The 19,362-nt window shown below is 33.6% G+C and overlaps 2 protein-coding genes and 1 long non-coding RNA gene across 10 annotated transcripts in view; 1 reads left to right on the forward strand and 2 right to left on the reverse strand.

Moving 5' to 3' along the window:
- The window catches only part of LOC140696433 (uncharacterized), a 260,788-nt gene extending 241,809 nt beyond the window's left edge, over positions 1–18,979 (forward strand). For 3 of the 4 annotated variants that reach the window (XR_012072763.1, XR_012072765.1, XR_012072766.1), the window contains 3 exons: positions 14,265–14,318; positions 15,781–15,856; positions 18,855–18,979. This is a non-coding gene — a long non-coding RNA (uncharacterized lncRNA). The remainder of the gene's footprint in view (positions 1–14,264; positions 14,319–15,780; positions 15,857–18,854) is intronic. The other variant, XR_012072764.1, reaches the window with a different exon arrangement.
- VWC2L (von Willebrand factor C domain containing 2 like) lies at positions 1,192–7,781 on the reverse strand. Its single transcript, XM_072961335.1, has 3 exons — positions 7,617–7,781; positions 4,919–5,388; positions 1,192–1,357 (listed from the first exon to the last, which is right to left on the reverse strand). Exons 2-3 carry the CDS (start codon positions 5,306–5,308, stop codon positions 1,283–1,285), a joined length of 465 nt encoding a protein of 154 aa, XP_072817436.1. The 5' UTR covers positions 5,309–5,388; positions 7,617–7,781; the 3' UTR covers positions 1,192–1,282.
- SPAG16 (sperm associated antigen 16) overlaps positions 8,886–19,362 on the reverse strand; it is a 774,084-nt gene continuing 763,607 nt past the window's right edge. For 4 of the 5 annotated variants that reach the window (XM_072961330.1, XM_072961327.1, XM_072961332.1 and 1 more), the window contains one exon: positions 8,886–9,256. In XM_072961330.1, the coding sequence (XP_072817431.1) occupies positions 9,081–9,256 (176 nt within the window). In that variant the 3' untranslated portion in view covers positions 8,886–9,080. Of the gene's footprint in view, positions 9,257–15,725; positions 15,822–19,362 lie in introns of those variants that run through there. The other variant, XM_072961331.1, reaches the window with a different exon arrangement.

A 19,362-nucleotide genomic window follows, 5' to 3' on the forward strand; every position in this document is an offset into this window, starting at 1 on the left:
AACATGAGAAAATGATCACAGTGAGCCTTTTAAAAATAAAAATCAGAAACCTGATCAACTGTCTTTGTGCCATATTGGGAAAAGCATAACGGTAAGGGCCTGCAGAGAAAGGCAGATTTTGGGCAAATCCAAATCCTGAATTAGGGATACCGGGTGTTGACTGCAGAAAATCACTTTAAAATAAGACAGGGTAGGCAAAAGCTGAAATAAAAAGATCTCTTTCAGCTGCATGAAGTATAACCTTCAGCGTCTGACCTAAAACTAAATCAGTACACGTTTTAAAAAAGGCTAATTCTAGTTGAGAGAGAGTTATAAAAAATACTGAGCAAAATAAGAAATTATTTCTCCCTTTCAGAAACTCAGCATGAGATAGAGAACCTACATTTTCAATCCAGTTTTTTTTTGTAGAAAATGCTATTGTAATTTATTATTTATATTCCTTGTATCTTAAAAAAAAGTAGGTTCCACTGTCATTTTGCCTGGGTACACAAAAAAGGAAGATGAGAAAACCTACTTTACAATGACCTTTATCTTAATACACTATTACCAGAACACTGGAAAATTTAGTTTTCAAAGAGTAGAGAGAAATCCATTTCCAAAGCTTGCATCAGTACATGTTAAAAAAAAAAACAACACAACTTTTATAAATAATATTATTCTTTCCATCAGGTGACACGTGGATCAGTTTACATTTAAATTCAATGATCAGAAAAGACTGAGGTAGGAACATATGTTTTGCAACTGTATGGAGTGAGATCACACAACGAAAACACCGGGTGGACATTATGAAACTGGGATGGAGACAAATCCGAGATGAGTTGTGATTAGGAAGGGGGGTAGAGAGGAGGAGTAGAAAAAGTAGGAGGAGGAGGGAAGTAGGTGCTTCCCGAACAATGTGTGTCATCTGTAGGGAGCCAAACAGCATGCTTTACCGGAAGTTTTGAGTGCTGCTTTAATGAAAATGTAGAGATCAACACATAAATGTAAAGAACCTAAGGTATTTTATAGGAATTCTTAATTTCTTTATTCTATGTATTCAACTATCACTTGACTCATTTCATTCTCCAAAATATATTAAATGCCTGTTATGTGGTTCACATGGTGCTGGGGCTGGGAAAAAAGGAGATAAAAGAAAACACTGTCCCTAGACTTACAGGGTTCACTGTCCAGTGGGAGAGACAGATGGTTTCACATTGTAGTACTGCCATGTGACAGAGGAGGTAGAGATGGTGAAGAGCTTCGATTCTGAAGCCAGGATGCCTGGGTTTGAATGCTGGTCCGTCTACTTTAGAGCTATACAATATTGAGGAAGCTTCTTACACTTTGGTGCTTCAGTGTCCTTATCTGTAAAGCAGTGCTAATAAAAGTAATTTTCAGTGTTATTATGAAATGAAATGTGCTATAATACACAGAAAGGTCTTGATGGTGTCTGGCTATGATTACTGTTCTTGTTGTAATGGTGTGCAACACATGCTGTGGGAATATGCAAGAGAGGAAGGAGCGAGACGCAGCCCAGATACAGCAGAATAACAGTCAGAGGGCTTTCCAGCTGAGCTGAGATTTGAATGGAGTTCTGAAGTCTAGAAGGACTTAAACATAGGTGTGTAAAAGTGGGGGAAATGGTGAGAAAGTGTGGGACAGCTTGTGCAAGTGCATGGGAAGAGAAGTCACTGAGAGTTTGAGATACCTGGAGAGGTTGAAGAATTCTAGGGAATTTAGATTTTTATCCTAAAGACTTTCCTCAGTGTTTTTGTCCTTATGCCTGCTGGTCATCTCATTCTTTGTTTTCAGTAATAGCCCCACCTCCCCAGCCATTAATTTTGATTCACCTCTATTCAGTTACATACTTCGCTACAAGGTAACCTTATTTAAAAACATATTTAACTAGGTCATCTCTGTTTAACAACCTAAATTTTATTCCTTATTATTCTGTAGGCTGAATTTAACTAACATGGCCAGTATCCAAATTCTTCTGCTTTCCAAAAACACATACACAAATTTACCTCTCTTATTGTAATAGCCTTGTAAGATAAAGCTTCCTGTTATTCCCATCTCCTTCCTCTCTTTGCAGATTTTATTCATCCCAGTCTGATTTTACTCAAGCAGTTTCCTCTTTGGAATTTAAATCTCCCTAGATAAATTTTAGTTTTTTAAGAACAGGCTCATCTTTGACCATCCCGAAGAAAAAGTTTGACCAAACCTCATATCATGTTGATAAATTTCTGGCACCACAGTCCCTTGGTTTTGATCTTCACAATCACATAGCTTAGGCTGACTTTTCCCCACTTCTCTCTCCATCTTGTTCATGCCTTCCTTATGAGTGGAGAGTTTGCCTTCTAGATATCTTCCCAATATACAGAATACATCTACAGTATCTTGTATACTGAAGAGCTCAACAAATGCTTGTTGGATGAATATGTAAGATATAAACATAGCTCGTAATACAACCTCCTTAATAACATGCCAAGATTATTATGTGAAAGTTGCATTCATCTTCAAAGATCAGCTTACAGAAGACAACTAAGTTGGAAGACAATCAAGATGGCTGATATTTACTTAGGGGTACACAGTTCACATAGATAAGTATAACATTAAAAAAAATTGGAATTCTTTCAATTCCTTTTAAAGTGGAGCTTTAGAAGAATTTTAAAGTTGAACTTCTATTATAAAATCTAAGTACAGACATAGAGGAATTTAGAACTTAGAGTAAATCCCTGGACATTAGGGTTTAGAAGGAGTAGAACCACCATTCATTCAAAGTCTGTTGTGTACCAGTCCCCACAAGACTGATTACTTCTATTGGAAGGAGATGTTGGAAAGTTTTTTTGAGATAACTTACATGAATTTATTATCATGATGGCCATTTTATAGCCATTGCTAATGTGGCTCAAAAACTTTAAGCTCTCCTTCCAAAATCTTACATCCAAGTGATGAATTTGGGATATGAATCCAGGTCTGTCTGATTCTAGAGCAAAAGTGCTTTGAGAGGTGGTGTTGACTTCATGGTTAGAATGGCAATATTTAGATATAGGTTAAATAACCTGACTATTTTGGACAAGTAACAAACTTTGTTCACCTCAGTTCCTCATTTCTTATTAATTTACCCTAGATGATCTCTAAAGCTCTTATAACTAAATACTTGTGAAGAAGTGGCATCTGTTTTTAAAGTCATACTGATTTAAAATCAATGATGTTGAAAGTCAGGGAAAAGTTGTGCATATCAGTGAACTAAATGTTAACTATAGCTGGGATGTATAACTAGAGTGAAGGGGTTATCACTTGATACAGCTTTGTTTGGCATGATAAAATAATTATCTTTGTAATAAAATAAAAATCTAATAAGTACAGGGAAAACTACAGCATTTTCAGTGGTGAACTAAATTAGAAAAATCAGTCAATATCTTTTCTTTTATATAAATTGTTAATCGAGATTGAATACTCTCAAATTTTACCTGATGTACTTTTCACTTGGGCTAGGCTATCTTATAATGCCTTTCTGCATTCTACTCTAGTTAAATATGCATGTTAGAGGAGAGTGACATGATTCTAGATTCAATCATGCGTTGAGTGCTTGTCTTTACTTTCATTACCCTAAAAGTAAAAACATCAGTAATCGTAATTTTACTAGACTCTCAACACTCTAACCTCAATATTGTGCAACAAAGTATAATACATGAAAAAGATAAGTCTAGAGCAACACTTATGTATAAGAAATTTGAATGTGATAATTATCACTAAAATTTCTTCCTTGTCCTCAAGAATCTAGTTAAAATTATTAAGTATCTTGAGTAAATTAGAACTGGCTTGAACCCAGAACTTGTAATGGACAGAATGCAATGAAATGCCACAGAAGGACTCTGATCATGATCAGTTAAAACCTTTTCCCCCCATATTGACTTCTACCATTTGACTCTTGCAAAGAAGTTAGTTAGGTCAGTGCTAATACTGAACATTCTTCTCTCAAACATAGTCACACTGAAAACTAGCTATATCTTCTTTTGCCTACAAGGTTCTGAGCATCTTGTCACATAACTTCATTAAGTGAAATGAAAATCTTCTTCATCAAGCCATCAGCATGACAGAAACACCAAGGCATAAACTGCCATTACATTTGAGGACATTTTGATATATTTATACGCTCAGAGTTCAGATCTGGCTTGTAGGAAACCCTAATTAAAACTAGCCATTAGAGAAAGGAGACTCCAAGAAAAGATAAAAATGAATCCAAGTTACTTGAAAATATAACACAAGCATAAAAGTAATAAATATCATGGAGGCTGAAAGACTGAAAAATTAGGTTTCTTTTTACTACCCTTCACAATGGACTATGATAAAAATTCAGTTCTTTCTGGGTTCCTATAAATAAAAAATTCTAACAAGCAGAGAACAGAATGAGGACCATGCTCTACAACAAGTAAGTCTAATGCATATTATCAGTATAAAGACCATAGGTAAAAGTGTGTCTCTTTACCACTTGCATTTTCATACACCAAACGGATAATTCTAGACTATAGTTAAATGACTCCAAATACAGGCTAATAAGCCACACACACACACACCCCCCCCACACAAAATTTAAACATTAACTTAATGGACATATAGCCTTTAAAAAATTGTTTCCCTCAGAAAACATATTTTGTAATAATACAGAAGAAATGTTTAAGGACAAAAAGTAAAGGTTGGTAGGCATACCCCAAATATTTCTGAAGGAAAAGTTTATCGTGAAATCCTACAAATAGAAACGTACAAACCAATTGCCTATTTTCTGACCACCGTGGTAATTATGCTAACTGGAATCACATTTTTGTAAATCAAAGAGAAATTTAAAAATGTGTTTTCCAACTTTAGTTTTAAAGTGGTAATCTAAGTATGTGGTGTAAAAAGTTAGTATTCAGTAAATATGGAGGGTAACTCATACCTTAAATTCCTCCAAGATTTTGTAATTTTTCCCATGATATTCACAAAAGTTTTTCACTTCTTTGCACTCAGGACAGCATCCATTGTGTTCCACTTTAGTACACTTTGGGTGAATTTTAGGGCATTCTGGCTGGTCGCAAACAGGTCCATCCAGAGCACAGACACATGGACAGTTGGAATGCCCTGGGAAGAATCGTTCTCCCAACTTGTATACAAAGCCGCTGTCATCCACACACCCTTTCCCTCGATAGTCATCAAAAATCAGATTGTCATTACTGGAGGTCTGGTCACCTTCATCAGCAGGATAGTCTTCATGACTGATGGCAGCAGAGGTGACCAATCCAGGGATGACCAACAGAAGTATGCAAGCTTCATGAATATGAAGAGCCATCCCCCTCCTTAAAGGCTTCTGGATGTGCTCCTGATATTAGATACACTCAGCGCCTTCCATGGGAACACAAGAGGGGTAGGCTGAAAATAAATATTTAAAAAGAACAATTTGACATATATAAAGAGAATATAGATATATTTAAACCCATGCTCTTAACCTGCTTACTTGAGCTAGATCTGGAGGATACCAAGATCTTATACTTAAATACTAAGTTCATGCAACCATCTGTACTTTATTATAAAGTTTGGAGGGTTGATAAATGTGTCCTTTATGGAGTTATTTCACCTAGGAAGCTTCAGCTTAAATTTACCTTATGAATTTCAAAGGTCTTGCCTTGTCTAAATTGTAAGAAGTGGTTTCACTGAGACTCCAAGGGGGATTTTACTAGTAGTTCCTTACAAATGACTCAAGAGTATTTGAATTCACCTTCTCTATTATTCTTTAGACTAATCAGTGGGAGAATGTATGTAGGTTACAATCATCTGTATGAAAACTCAAGAGATTAGTGAGGAAACATCCTACTTCTAAAACAAAGGGAAGAAACCAACACTTGAGTGTAAATTATAATTGGGTTGAAGCTAGTGTAAAGCCCATGGTTGGAGAACAGTGGTCTCAATATGGGTTACTTGTATTAGTGAGCATGAATCTGGATTTTGAAACATAGTTAAGAAGGAAAATAGAACAGTTACTCCACAATGAATAAGAGAAAGAAAATTTTAATAAATAAGCAAATGCCATGTATTGAAAGGATTTGTTAAAAATTTATTTCTATTATTGTCCAAATCTTTACTCAGGAAGTAAGCTTCTAGTGGGCAGGAAAGATGTATCTGTAAATTATTCTTATAGCACCTTGATTCTAGTATCCATGTAATAAATACTATTCGAATTAATTACTTCAATTAAAAAAAATAAGTCACGTAGTCTTGAAAAGCATACTTTTTTTGACATGCGAAAGATATTTGCATTTAGGCAATTTGCACAAAAATGCCAGTGTAAAACTGTTTATTGAAGTTTCTTAATAAGATGTTGCCACTCATAGGAAATATACCTTATTAATTTGGTGTCATTGACTCTTGTAAACTACTAAGTGCTTGGTGGGTAGTTTTGGTAGTGGTCTCTTATTTAAATGTTTTAGAGTGACTAACTCATAGAAAGCCTTGGGGAAACTGTGACTTTAGGGAGTAATAGATAAGAGAAGTGCCAGATAGTTCATTTGCCTATTTAAATGCTACTGGCTTTATGCCAATATTGTTAAAATTATATATAGGACATTTTCAGATCATTTATAAATATTATTCATTGGTTTATGTTCAGGTTATAATAGCAAATGGTAAACTCTTAGTCTAACATATATAGGTGATTATTTTAAATGAGCTAAAGATGGCATTAGGAAACTTCCTGAACTGTTATATTTGCATTTCAAGATAGATATGCAAATTTTAGTAATAGTAAAATGGAAGGTAGTATAACCACATCTTCCTTCAAGAGAAAACTGCTCTCTAATGTTAAAATTCCTTTGGGGTAGGTAATACTAAAGGAGATAGATTTCTTTTAACAAATGTCAAAAATAATGAGTCATGACAGAACAAAAAAATGCAAACCTATAATTCTACTTGAGAAGCTGGAAGCTCCCTTTGACAAAGCATTTTTTCTCTTAAATTACTACAGAGGCCACAAATATAACAGAAGCTTCTGAAAAAGCATAATTTACTAATTAAGGCATGCATTTATACATCTGTTACATATTTAGAAAGTTTATCTTAGAAGAAAAAGGGGCTATTATGTTTTCTTATAGTTTTTAGTAGTATCTGTCAATACATGCAAGATAAGTCACAAAATACACTATCATTCTGTTTCAAAAGGACAGACAGAAAATCATCTCTGCAAGCTACAGGTAGGCATTAATGTGCCAGGTTAGGGTAGATACAAACTTACAGGTAAAAATAAAGGTGTAATACCCACTTTATATAAACATTAAACATACTTTTATTATATGAAATACATTATAAAATCTGTATAGAGAAAACAAGGTATTTTCAATATAAGAAAGTTATTCATCTTTTTTAAAAAAGCATTCTTCATCAATGCACTACTCTAGTGCATTTTAAGATACTATTTAAGGGAAGAAACATTAGAGAAATCAAAATATTTATCTGAAGATTTTTCATAAGTAAGTAAACATTGCTAAACTGAAGATCACTTCCCAGCTAAACTTTCCCCCCTCCCCATATTGCTACATATGATTTAAAATGACTGCATCTATTTCTTTGAGAAAACAAACATAACTCATGTCATAAGATACACTTACCTAATCACTCTGGAGGTTAATGGTGGTGGTGGGGGTCATAGACCAATATGAACTAAAAGAGCAGGTATGTTTTAGGAAAGCAGTTTCTCTTTAATTATCCAAAGAATACATTTTCAGGCTTGAATTAAAGGCAATCCATTCTACCTCCCATTTCAAACCACAGTCAAGGAGCAGTCTCCCGCCCTTCCAGAGAGAAACACAGCAGACACACATAAGAAATATGCTTTAGACCTGTCTTCAGAATTCAAAGCAAGAAGCAATGCTGGTCCTGTAGCAATCCAGACCCCAGTAGCAGAATCATGTTGAACTTATTTTTAGGCTTTTCCCAGATCCTTCTATGAAATTTCCTGGCTGATTACGCCTCCTCCACACATGAGTTCACTTACAGTGTTTGCTACGGCAGTAGAGGTGATTTGGCTAGGCTCTGAGGATCAAAATCAGCAACAGCATGCTGTAGCTTAAAGCCTGCTCCGCCGGCAGTATCATCAACATCATCCACAATACGTTGCTTGAATCCTCTTTTACACATCAGAAAATACTAACTGTGGACGTGAAGGAAAGGAGCAACTTTAGCTGGGTTTCTGCATCACTGGGAGCAGTTTGCAGATTGCTGATTTGGAGCTCATTCTATGCCGGCAGCCGGGAATTCCTCAGCACCACGGACAGCGCCAACAACTGGCTTCAAAGCCCAGCTCGGTCGAAATCCCGAGCTGCTCCTTCTGACCGGGCTAGAGTGTTCTCTAAGCAGTCGCACTTTATACAGAGGATGCGTGCATTAGGAGGGGGAAAGGCATTTTGCATATGAGACGCTTATTTGCATTGAAATTACAGTAAAAGTGAAAAAAATTCTAATTATACCTAAAGCATTCTTGCATTGGCTGCAGCGATGAAAGTTCCAGAAGAGCCTTGCATTTAGATTTAAGCCATCTGCAGTCTCCGATTATTATTAACAGATAAAGCATAATCATTGTCAAAGAATCTGTGAAAATGTATGCTCCCCGATTCTACTTGACCCTTTGGCTGCAGAAAGGCTTCTCCCGTGCTACATGATTAAACTTCAGGTCTTTCTGCAGTTTAAATTTGATTTTAAAAAAGTACCTTGGTTCTCCTGCAGTTTGTTTTCTAACATTCAAAATCAATCTCCTGTAATTCATCTACTCTGTCATTAGGCGTCATTGTAAAGCTGTTTCTTCCAAACAGCTAGCGAGGATGCTCTGTCTCGAAATTCTTATCAAAATGAGAAAGAAAAAAGACCCAGATACAAATAAATTAGCAGAAAGGTTTTTTTTTATTATTATTATTGGTAACAATGTGAGTGCTAAAATGTATGTCCAAAGTGTGTTTTAAATCAAATTGCAAATGTTACCTGCTGGCATATTTAACCAGATATTTACTGGTTTGGGACTGTAAGAAGCATTTTCAAGCTCTAAAGCGAATGTCCTCCACAGTGGGATATGCTGACTGTCAGGACCACATTCGAACGGTGCCGTCAGAACCTCCGGAAAACAGAGTCTCTCCATCGTGAGAAAACACGACCGTGTGAGCCTCACTCTCATGGCCCATCAATTTGTGGATGTGCCCCGATTTAAGATCCAGCAAATGGATAACCCCATTGCCACTTGCCTGAGCTAAAACTCGACCTGACAGAGAGAGAGAGAAAGGCAGGCAGGCAGAATGAGTATCAAAGTTTTATTTCAAGCAGTCACAGTTTATAAGCAACAGAATATACAATTTTGTTTCAGTTATAATTCAGACTCAGTTCATATTTAATGGCTGACATCTAACATAAAATAACTCCTGGCTGTATAGGAAATAATTCCAGTCAAAATTAAGACATGGCAGTGATTAGATTATAAAATTTTAAAATGCTCTACCTACTTTATATGCAGAGGTCATCAAATGCCCTGCTAGTCTCTTTATATTTGAGATTAATAAATAATTTTGAGAAGATGAGATTGAAAACAACGAAGAATGAAGCTTTCTTTTTAAAGTGAATTATTTCTGCAAAACTGTTAAAAAAGCATAGGATTCATAATGTATCTATCTATGGCAAAGCTATATATATACATATATACATACACTCAAGAGATAATTTATATTTAAAATTTGTATTTTACTTAAACTTATATCAAATCATTACTTAGAACTATAGTATACATTTATGCTTTAAAATTGTGACACTCATTAGCACATTTATTTTTGAAGCTGAAGTGAAAATATACCTCCATTTCAAAGACATCTTAGAGTGAAAAAACCTAATTTAAAATTCTGTTAAAGTAAAATTTTGTTACATAAGAACTAAATATAGCACAGACTATTCTCATAATTTTTATACTACATATTTGTGAGTGAATAATTTCCTTAAAGTGAAAAATTTATTGGCAATCCAATTCTGATGAATATTTTTATTAAAGAATTCCAGAAGCAAACTATCAGGGAATTTGGAGGTAAGTAAAGGCAATAGAATATGTCTACATAAGCTCAGTACATGGAATAAATAAATGACATTAGTATTAGCCAGGGGATTATCTAATCATACTTAGAAGACATATATTATCATTCCACTAATAACCTTTACAATTTATTAACTAAAAAATAAAATTCATTACACTCTTTCAACATGGCAGATACTAGATTTAGTACCTAACATAGGTAATACCATATAATCTTTACAATAGTTAAAGAGGGGCTTGGAAAGGCTGGATAACTTGCTTGAGATGACACCCTAGGAACAGAGGAAACTAGTATTTCATCACAAGCACTTTGAATCCAGAGCCTGGGCCTTCATTGTGTTTTCCACACCCAGCATAGCATTGCTATCAGTGATGCCTTCTTGACAGATGTTAAGTAGATGATAGACTGTAAAAGTAGAATCTGTCCAGTCCATAATAAAAAGTCTCTGGTATCACCAAAAAACTCACAGAGAAATAGTTAATCACAAAGTATAACCCACGTTGCCATGAACATCTCGAAAACAGAGAAAAGTTAAGTTATATAAGTAACGCTAACCATGATAAATATGGCCTATTTGCAAACCTTTGTATCTGCTGGGCTTCTTCATCTAGAACAAAGCCTGACACAGCAAAGATCCTTAGGATGGATTAGAGTGTCCAAAGCAGCAGATGTGAATATTTATTATAAACCCTCTTCTACTATGTCTTTGCTGACAGAGGCATTACATATGGATTTCACTTCCAGTTTCACTCTACAGGCAATTGTTTGTGACTTTCCTAAGAATCAACTTTTTTCTTATAGTCTTCATACAACAGCTAGGAAAGTGGTAAGTATTATTTTCTGCTTTTGAAATCAAACAAAACCAAACAGAATCAAAGCTCACCAAGTAAAAGGGAGTTCAAGATTTGCAGATACTGATTGGTATATATAAAATAAACAAGTTCTACTGTATAGCACAGGGAACTATATTCGATATATTGTAGTAGCTTATGGTGAAAAACAACATGAAAATGAATATATGTGTATTTGTGTGTGACTAAAGCATTGGGCTGTACACCAGAAATTGACACTGTAAACTGTTTTTTTTTCTTCTATTTTTATTTAAGTATAGTCAAAGTAAAAGGAAAGGATTTAGCTTTTAAACCATTATCTTTTGTTGAAGTCAAATCTGTAAAAATTGTAACTGGAAATTATTTATGAAGGTTCTTGGTAATTTCTGGAAGTTTGTTCAATAAAATAGAGAAGATGATAATATTGGAACTTAATGACAGGATTATATAATTCAGTAGCATTGAGCCTCAGATATTTCAGCAAGTTTAGAGTGAGCTTTCTCAGGTTTACTTGAACTCATTTTCAAAAGACTGCAAGATTGTATATATTTATATATATACACTTCCTAAAAGGGGTATAAATTTATAATCATGTTCAACTCTAAAGTATATTGGATTATTACATGACATATAGTGTCTGACCTAAAACTGGTTTTACTAGAAATGGAGATTGAACTCTTTCTAAGTTACAAGATTTTCAAAATTACTTACCAGGATGTGTCGGTTACTACTTTTAGTATCTAGTTGGTGTGAGAGAGAGGTGGCACTCTCAAAAAAAAGCAAAAAAAATTGAAGTATGACTATTGGTGGCATCCCTGGAAAGTAGAGTGTTTACAAACATGTGCATGGCTATCTTTCTAAATATCCTGGTTATTGGCAGTAAATAATAAAGTATGCTATGAATCACTTGTCACCTCAATGTTAGGGTCTTAATGATGAATTTACGAAGAACAGATGATTTGTCTCATCCAGCTTGGTCAGTGGAATTAAAATATGGTAGATATAAAATTTTAAATAGTACAAGTTTTCATGAATCCTCATAGTACTAATAATGGTCATGTTAAAGTAAATATGCCTCTTTAAAAATGTGAAATAAAAATAAATGATTATATTTATTTCTACTTTAAATTTTATAACATTTAATAAAATATTTAACCATTATAACCTTTTAATAAAATAGTCTTCTAACATACAATCCCTGAATAGATTATATAAAATACCATTTAGCATGCTATTTTAAGAATAATTATACTAAATTATCAATGTACACATTCCACAAATATAATATGGGTTAAAACTGTATGATTAAAAAACAGTAGGATAGTTTGTCAACATTGATTTAAAAATAAAAACAGTTAAATTAATTTATAAAGATTTAAAAATATAACTATTTGAACCTCTACTATGTAAAAAAAAAGATTTGCTTTTTTTTTTTTTTTGGTTAATATTTATTGGGATGCCCAAACTTTTCACAGAATGGGAAGAAAACAGGCAGTCTGGGGAGAGTGACATGATTATATAATTGGTATTCTTTTATATAAGTCAGTGAACAGCAACAATGAGTGGTTATGACTATCTCTTCATTCATATATTCCTAAAAAAACTTAATACTTATTTTTATTTATCAAGACTTCATAGTATTTTCTCTTTGATCAAATCACCGTCTTCTTTGTTGAACAATAGGTTTGAATGAGGATAACATGTATTGCCATCCATTTTACTCAGATCCAGTAAGTAAACCTATTGGATTAATTTGTCAACGTCTTTTGACTTAGGGAACAAGTCTAAGAATTTCACCTACACTCAAAGTATTGCTCTATTGGATGAGCCAAAAAACCTTTAAAAATAAGTATTTCTCTCAAATTTTAGTTGTAAATAAACTTATAACTTAAGATGATATAGCTTCTTTATATTTTGTTTTTAAAAAGTAATTTCTTTAATAAAATAAGTCTGGTAATATCTTGAGCAAAGCAATCTTGATCAAATTTGGTATAAAAACCTGAATCTTCGAATGTACTTTCTAATATAAGCATCATTAGCAGTAGAATCTCTTCAAGTTTATGAAATGAATTAGCCCATAGAAATTGGTAACATTTTATCTGGATATATGCAATCACTTTGGATAAACCAACATAATAACAAGATGTGCAAATAAAATGTTGGCACTTTTCAAACTAAAGAATTTTAATTTTAGATACATACATGTGTGAAAATTCTATTTGACTTTGATAGCCAAGAGTTATCTTAATCTTTCCAACACTTACCTCCTAACCTAGACAAATTCTTCTTATATTTAGGAATTCTGCGTAACAACTATTGCAATATTTTTGACACTAAGTATGAAAATTGATATAATCACTGCTTCATGCATGCTTGCTGCAGGAGGAGCTGTGGTATGATATAAATAGTAGTACGATATTTTTTGAAAAGAATGTATGAGGCCTTTTGTCTTTCATGAGTTCCCAGTAGCCACCATTTATTGAGCATCTAGAACTCTAGAGCTGCACCTGTTACCGCACACGTCCTGCACACAACCCTATGAAGTAGATATCCTCACTTTTAGCAAATGAAGGAGGAGACTCAGAAGGTAAAGTTGGGAACTGAAATATCTATTATTTAAAAACTCTTGCTTCATTTACAGGCTTTAAAATTTCTTTCATAAATTAAGACTCAGATAAGTGTGACACTTGGGGCTTCTCTATGATTTCCTAAGTAAATAGGCTCAAATTTAATGCTTATGTTAATCTCATAATTATTTCTTCAGTGTTGATTTTACTGCTTTGTAAAACTTGAAAACTAAAACATCAATGTTCTTGCAGGAGTCAGAATTCATATATATCAATTAATTCTTAAATGCACATATTGTAGTGCATTATTGTACATACTAAAAGTTTTTACCTAACCGATAACTAAAAAGACTTATGTTATATCCCTTCCCACATCTCCAGAAAAATTATCTGCCTACTTCTTTCATTTCTATTTTGAACACTATAGTCTGTTTATCATACTCCAAACTGCAGTGACAATCATTTCACACCTTTTCTCCTTCTCCATCCTCAACCCAAGTTTTATCTATTTTTCTTTACTACTTTTCTATAATTTGCCCATTTCCAACTGTTATATCCACACTATTGAACTCCTTATTTTTAGATGTCAGGACCATTGAAAAGATACCCCAAGTGATTTTTGGTATAATTTCTTTACTTTTGAATCTACCTATATTAATTCCTACAGCTTTCTTCAATTATTTCACTCCCATCCTAAAATACCATAAATTTGAACTGAACAACAAAAACAGAAGAAACAATGACAACAATAAGACCCCTTACAACTCTGACATTCAGGTTTGGTTTTGTTTTTTTAGAGCCAATCATCTCATTTTACGTATACACAGCTGACATGAAGTGACTTGCCCAAGGTAAGAAAATGTACTCATAGCAATTGTACAGTCTGGTTACAATCAGATCTTTGACTCTTAAATAAGTGCTCTTTTAACTATTTCCTTCTGACCCTGAATAATGTCTTAGTATCTTAGCAAGACTTTTAAGCTCTCTATCCTAATACAAATCTGCATTTACTCACATAAGTACACTCTTACAAGAACCCTGTGCTCTCCATCAAAAATTTGCTATCACTTTAGCATATTTTTCACTCCCCCACCTTTGAGTTATTGCTTCTGTGATTCCCTCTGGTAGATATTCTTATCTCCATGGTCCCCTACCTTAGCTTCCTAAAAAGTCAACCCATTGATTAAATCCCAGTTTACCAAGCTGGTACAAGGCATCCCTAGTGAGGAAGATCTTTCTTTTCTGAGCATTTGTTGCATTTTATGCATACTATTTATGTGGTAATAAGATGCCATAATTTATAGTTAACTATATATTTTTCTTGCCTTCTTAACTTTGTAATTACTCAAGAACGGAGTCATGTACATTTTTACTTTCACCCCAGTTTAGCACCTAGGCTGCTGTAGTCAATACTCAGTCATAATAGTAAGTTTTCACAACTACCTTTTTTAGTCCTTTTTACTTGCCAAGCACTGTTCTAAGCACTTTATACACATTATCTCACTACTTTTTTTTTTTATAACAACCCTATGGGGGTGAATATATACCTGCATTATCCATTTATAGCAGCCACTACTCGCATATGGCTATTGAGCATTTAAAATGCAGCTACTACAAATTGAAATGTGCTGTAATTGTAAAATGCTTACCAGATTTTAGAGACTTATTATAAAAAATTAAAATATTTCATTTATAATTTTTATGTTGATTACATATCACAGTGATGCTAGTTTGGCAATATTACAGTAAACAAAATACATTTTAAAATTAATTTCACCTGTTTTTTTAAAGACATGGCTACTAAAAATTTTAAATGCTATATATAGTTCACATTATTTTTCTACTGGACAGTGGTAGCATATATTCTGTTTCTATTCTGTTTCAGAGAGGAGAAAAAACAAGACATTGAAAGATAAAAGCAACTTCTCTAAGGCCAAAGCTTGTAAGTGCTGGAATTTGGTTATGAGGCCTCTATGACTCCAAAGCCAATGCTCTTATCCTCTACGTCATGCCCTAATATCTCCAGATGAATTTTTATTGATTGACTCAATGTTGTCTCTTCTGTTGTGATTAAGCGGCCCCTTCTAAAATGTCACATGAGTCAGCGTAAATATCTCTTGGGTGTACAGCTCCAGTTTCCAGCTGAATCTATGCTTGTTCCTAGGAATACTTTCAAATTAATTTCATTTAGGTACAAGAAATATTTCAAAAATTTCATTTCTGTGGTTACCCTAGTGGTACTTACTGACTCTGAGACTCTTATTGTACAATTAGCTTCCTGGGAATAAGTGAAAGCAGCCTTTATTCTTGTAGGGCTCAAAGAGCTCATCCGTGTACCCAAGATTCAATAGTGCCTGAATGAGCAGAAAAGATACCGTCACATCTTTAGGTGAGTGTTTTCTATAACATCTTAATATAAATGTACTTTATTTTTGCTCTCAGGAAAACACACTAGAATACATCATCCATCTAATGCTTATGCTTTCAACATTGACTAGTATTATTTCCTCAGACTCACCCAAGTGGTATTTTTCAGTACAGTAAACATTTAATACAATTCCTTACATGAATTGTTCATGAAAACAGTTCTTGTTGAAAGATTTTTAACTTAATTTGTTTTGCATAAAAGATTCCTTCAGAATTAAAGATAATTTTATTTTATCTAGAGATACAGAGACCTTTCCAGCTGTCAATATGACAATTAATACTCCCTGAAATTCCAAATAAAAATCATGAGCTGAATCTCTCAAAGAATAAAGGCTGCTTTCCTAAGTCTTTCACTTATTCCCAGGAAGGGAATGAAATATGGCCCCCTTGTTAGGAGAGCATGAATGAATAACTTCTTGAACAAGAACTTTTCTACATGGGCTGTCTTCTGAATGTTACAGAAATCCTGTGTGAGATGCACCTGAAGTCTGAAAAATCAAGTAAATATTTTTTAGATCAAGTAAAAATTAGTGGTCAGGTTTTAAGAAGGTGCTGTTTCAGGGACACTTTCCATGGTAGTTTAGTCACTGGCCAAAAGAATACCATTTTGTAATGGAATATTCAGATAAAGAAAATAGGTACTTCATGAAATTCACTAGGTCAGGTTGGCAGGAATCTTTGAGTTGTTGTTGTTGTTAAAATTCACAACACCACTTTAGCAAGAGTTAGAAGCCAAGCTTCCTTGGAAAAGTCCTTAATTGCTCTATTATTTACCCAGTGAGCCATCAGCTATCATGTAGTATAAGCCAGAGCAACTGTGGATACATAGATTGCTTGGGTCAAAGATGAATAGAGTCCTATTTAATGAGACTCACTGAATGCTGTATCTATTAAAACTATAAACTTCTTGTTAGAAAATTAATTCAGAAGGCTTATTTTTCTTATTACTCTGTCTACATATGTAACACATGTATTAGCAAAATTGTCGCAAAGTTCACTTATATGTTTAATCATATTACAAAAATATAATTTGCCAGCAATATTATAAGTCAACAGCTGACTAAAACTATGAAGTTTTCTATTTATACTATCAGGAATAGCTTTGTTTTGGATTAAATGCATGTGTCTGCATGAATGGAATTCTGTTGTAAGAAACAGAAGCTGACTCAAAATTTTTAAGCTTTTTACAAATAATGAAAATGAGAATGAAAATACATCATTACATTTCTCATTAAAATAAGTTCAGTAATTTCTTGTGATTATTCATGCTCTGATTAAATTTCAAGCAATATGTTCCCCCCAAAAAACAAACACCCATTTTACATTTCACTTCAATTAGTCTCATACACAGATCATAGGAAACTTATCACAAATACACATGAATGAAGTCTAAAACAGTTGTAATGCCATATATGAAATAACATATCAGAGTGGAGAAGGGAGGCTTTGATCAATAAGGAAATGATTTTTATACACATCAGAACCAATTTGAAGCAATTCTCTCAATCAATATAGATAGGCAGAAACGCTTCTCAGCATTTATTACCTGTGGAGAGCATTATTGATTAATTGTATTGATTTTTAGAATGCATGTGGAGAGGCAGCTGTTGTTTCTTTAAAAGATGCCTCAAAATGAAAAGTATCAAGAAACTCTAAGTTTTGAGGATTTGCATTAATGGCTCAACCTGGGTCGTTACTCAGAATTTCAAAAACATCATTGAAGGAGATGTGAAATTTGATTTAGTTTATTTTGTACCCTATTCCTGATCAATACATTTTAGAAAAAAAAAATTTCTTGGGAATTTAACTTGCCTAAGTGCTAGTAACAATGCATAAACTTTTCCACTATTTTTTACTATGTATCTCCTCTTGCTAAAAGGTTTAAACTTTTCTCTTGTAGGCAAGAACTGCTTGAACAAGGCTTAATTTGAGTCAAAGTTTAAATATAGACTAAAAAATAAATGCATTTTAAATTTCTTTGGGTAAAAACTCGTATCATAAAAAATTGCAATCAAGGGAAAGTTTCACTATCTTATTTTAGGGCTCTAGTCAAGCAGATGTGTTTACCTTATTTAGAATAGAATATGTATTTAATGGATACAACAAACAGAGGATGAAGACAATTTATTATTATTATGAATGTTGCTTATTAAGCAAGTGAGTTTTGTTCACAGACTGTTTTATATATTTGCCCTAAAGTTTTAAACAAATAGGGCAATTAATTATTTTTTTCTTTTACTTGAAATCCACATGGTATTTAGGAAGGCAGTTCTTTGATATTGCAGAAATTCCTAAAATTCAGCAGGTGAATAAATTTAAAAAGTCAAGTCTTTTTCCTGCTAGGAACAGAGCTTTTTGGTCTTACCATATGTAGTTTTTAAACTATGGCCCCCCTCCTAGGAGAGCATGAATGAATAACTTCTTGAACAAGAACTTTCCTACATGAGCTGTCTTCTGAATATTACAGAAATCCCGTGTGAGATGCACCTTAAGTCCTAAAAACGTCCTAATTATTGAATCTATTTAGACTATCAACAGCCACCTGCTTTCATTAAGAAATCCTTGTAGACCTGTTTCCTAACTTGGTCTTCACCTATGCAGCTAATCAGTGTTGAAATAATATTTATTCAGGGACCCATGCACCTGGAGCTTTGCAAACATTTCAAAAAAGTTTTTGCTGATGTCAGAGGAAAATCTAGTTTCAGTTCAGTTCTGGGAATCAGATAAGCTATGATAAAGTGAAGTTCAGTGCAAATTATAGATCACAGTATTTTGTTGTTCATGAGTAGAGAAAGGACCTGAAGGCTTGTATTTTATAACAATTAAAGCTAACTTTTAAATATTACTATAAAGTAATTAAAGAACTTTTAGTATTTCTCATTTTTAACTACTTAAACCATAATATTTACTACAGTTTAAAAATGAGAGTTCTAATACTTTGGTAATTTTTCTCCTTATAGAGATTCGTGTCTGCACTAACTTCATCATAAAGGAATTCTCCTTCCTGAATGTGGAGTCTTGTCTGTGGGGAAGAAAATACTGTCAGCTTCTGTAATGTTGAGTTGATGAATAACTAATAATTGCATCTTTATTTTCAGAACTTCTTTCCTATTCCAGGGCAACACTGTCCATCAGGTGACAGTGGTTAAGTAATGGCTCAGCATCACTACACCATTGATAGTTATAGTCAAGAATACGCATATATATCAAAGATTTATAGGCAGATGATAGCCCCTTTACCCACTGCCAGGAAAAGAGAAAGAATGGCTGGGATACCAATGAGAAAGTTTTTATTATCTTTTGAGTATGGGGTGGCTAAATAAATTAAAGATGATATAATTTGTTGGTTTGTAGAAAATCCTTAAACTCCTTGAAATCATAGCAAGATTAGCCTAAATTCCAAATCTGTCATAATTCATTACCTGAGGAGCTACACAGAATAACATCTAAGTGGTATGTTACCTTCAA

This window comes from Vicugna pacos, chromosome 5, assembly GCF_048564905.1.
Source record: "Vicugna pacos chromosome 5, VicPac4, whole genome shotgun sequence".
Lineage (NCBI taxonomy): Eukaryota > Metazoa > Chordata > Mammalia > Artiodactyla > Camelidae > Vicugna > Vicugna pacos.

Bases quoted from the DNA above. Each gene is read 5' to 3' on its own strand.
- VWC2L (XM_072961335.1), bottom strand. From the start codon at position 5,308: ATGGCTCTTCATATTCATGAAGCTTGCATACTTCTGTTGGTCATCCCT. The intron at 1,358-4,918 runs GTATGAGTTACC...TACTTTTATTAG, and splicing joins AAATCTTGGAGGAATTTAAG to CACTGCTTTACAGATAAGGA.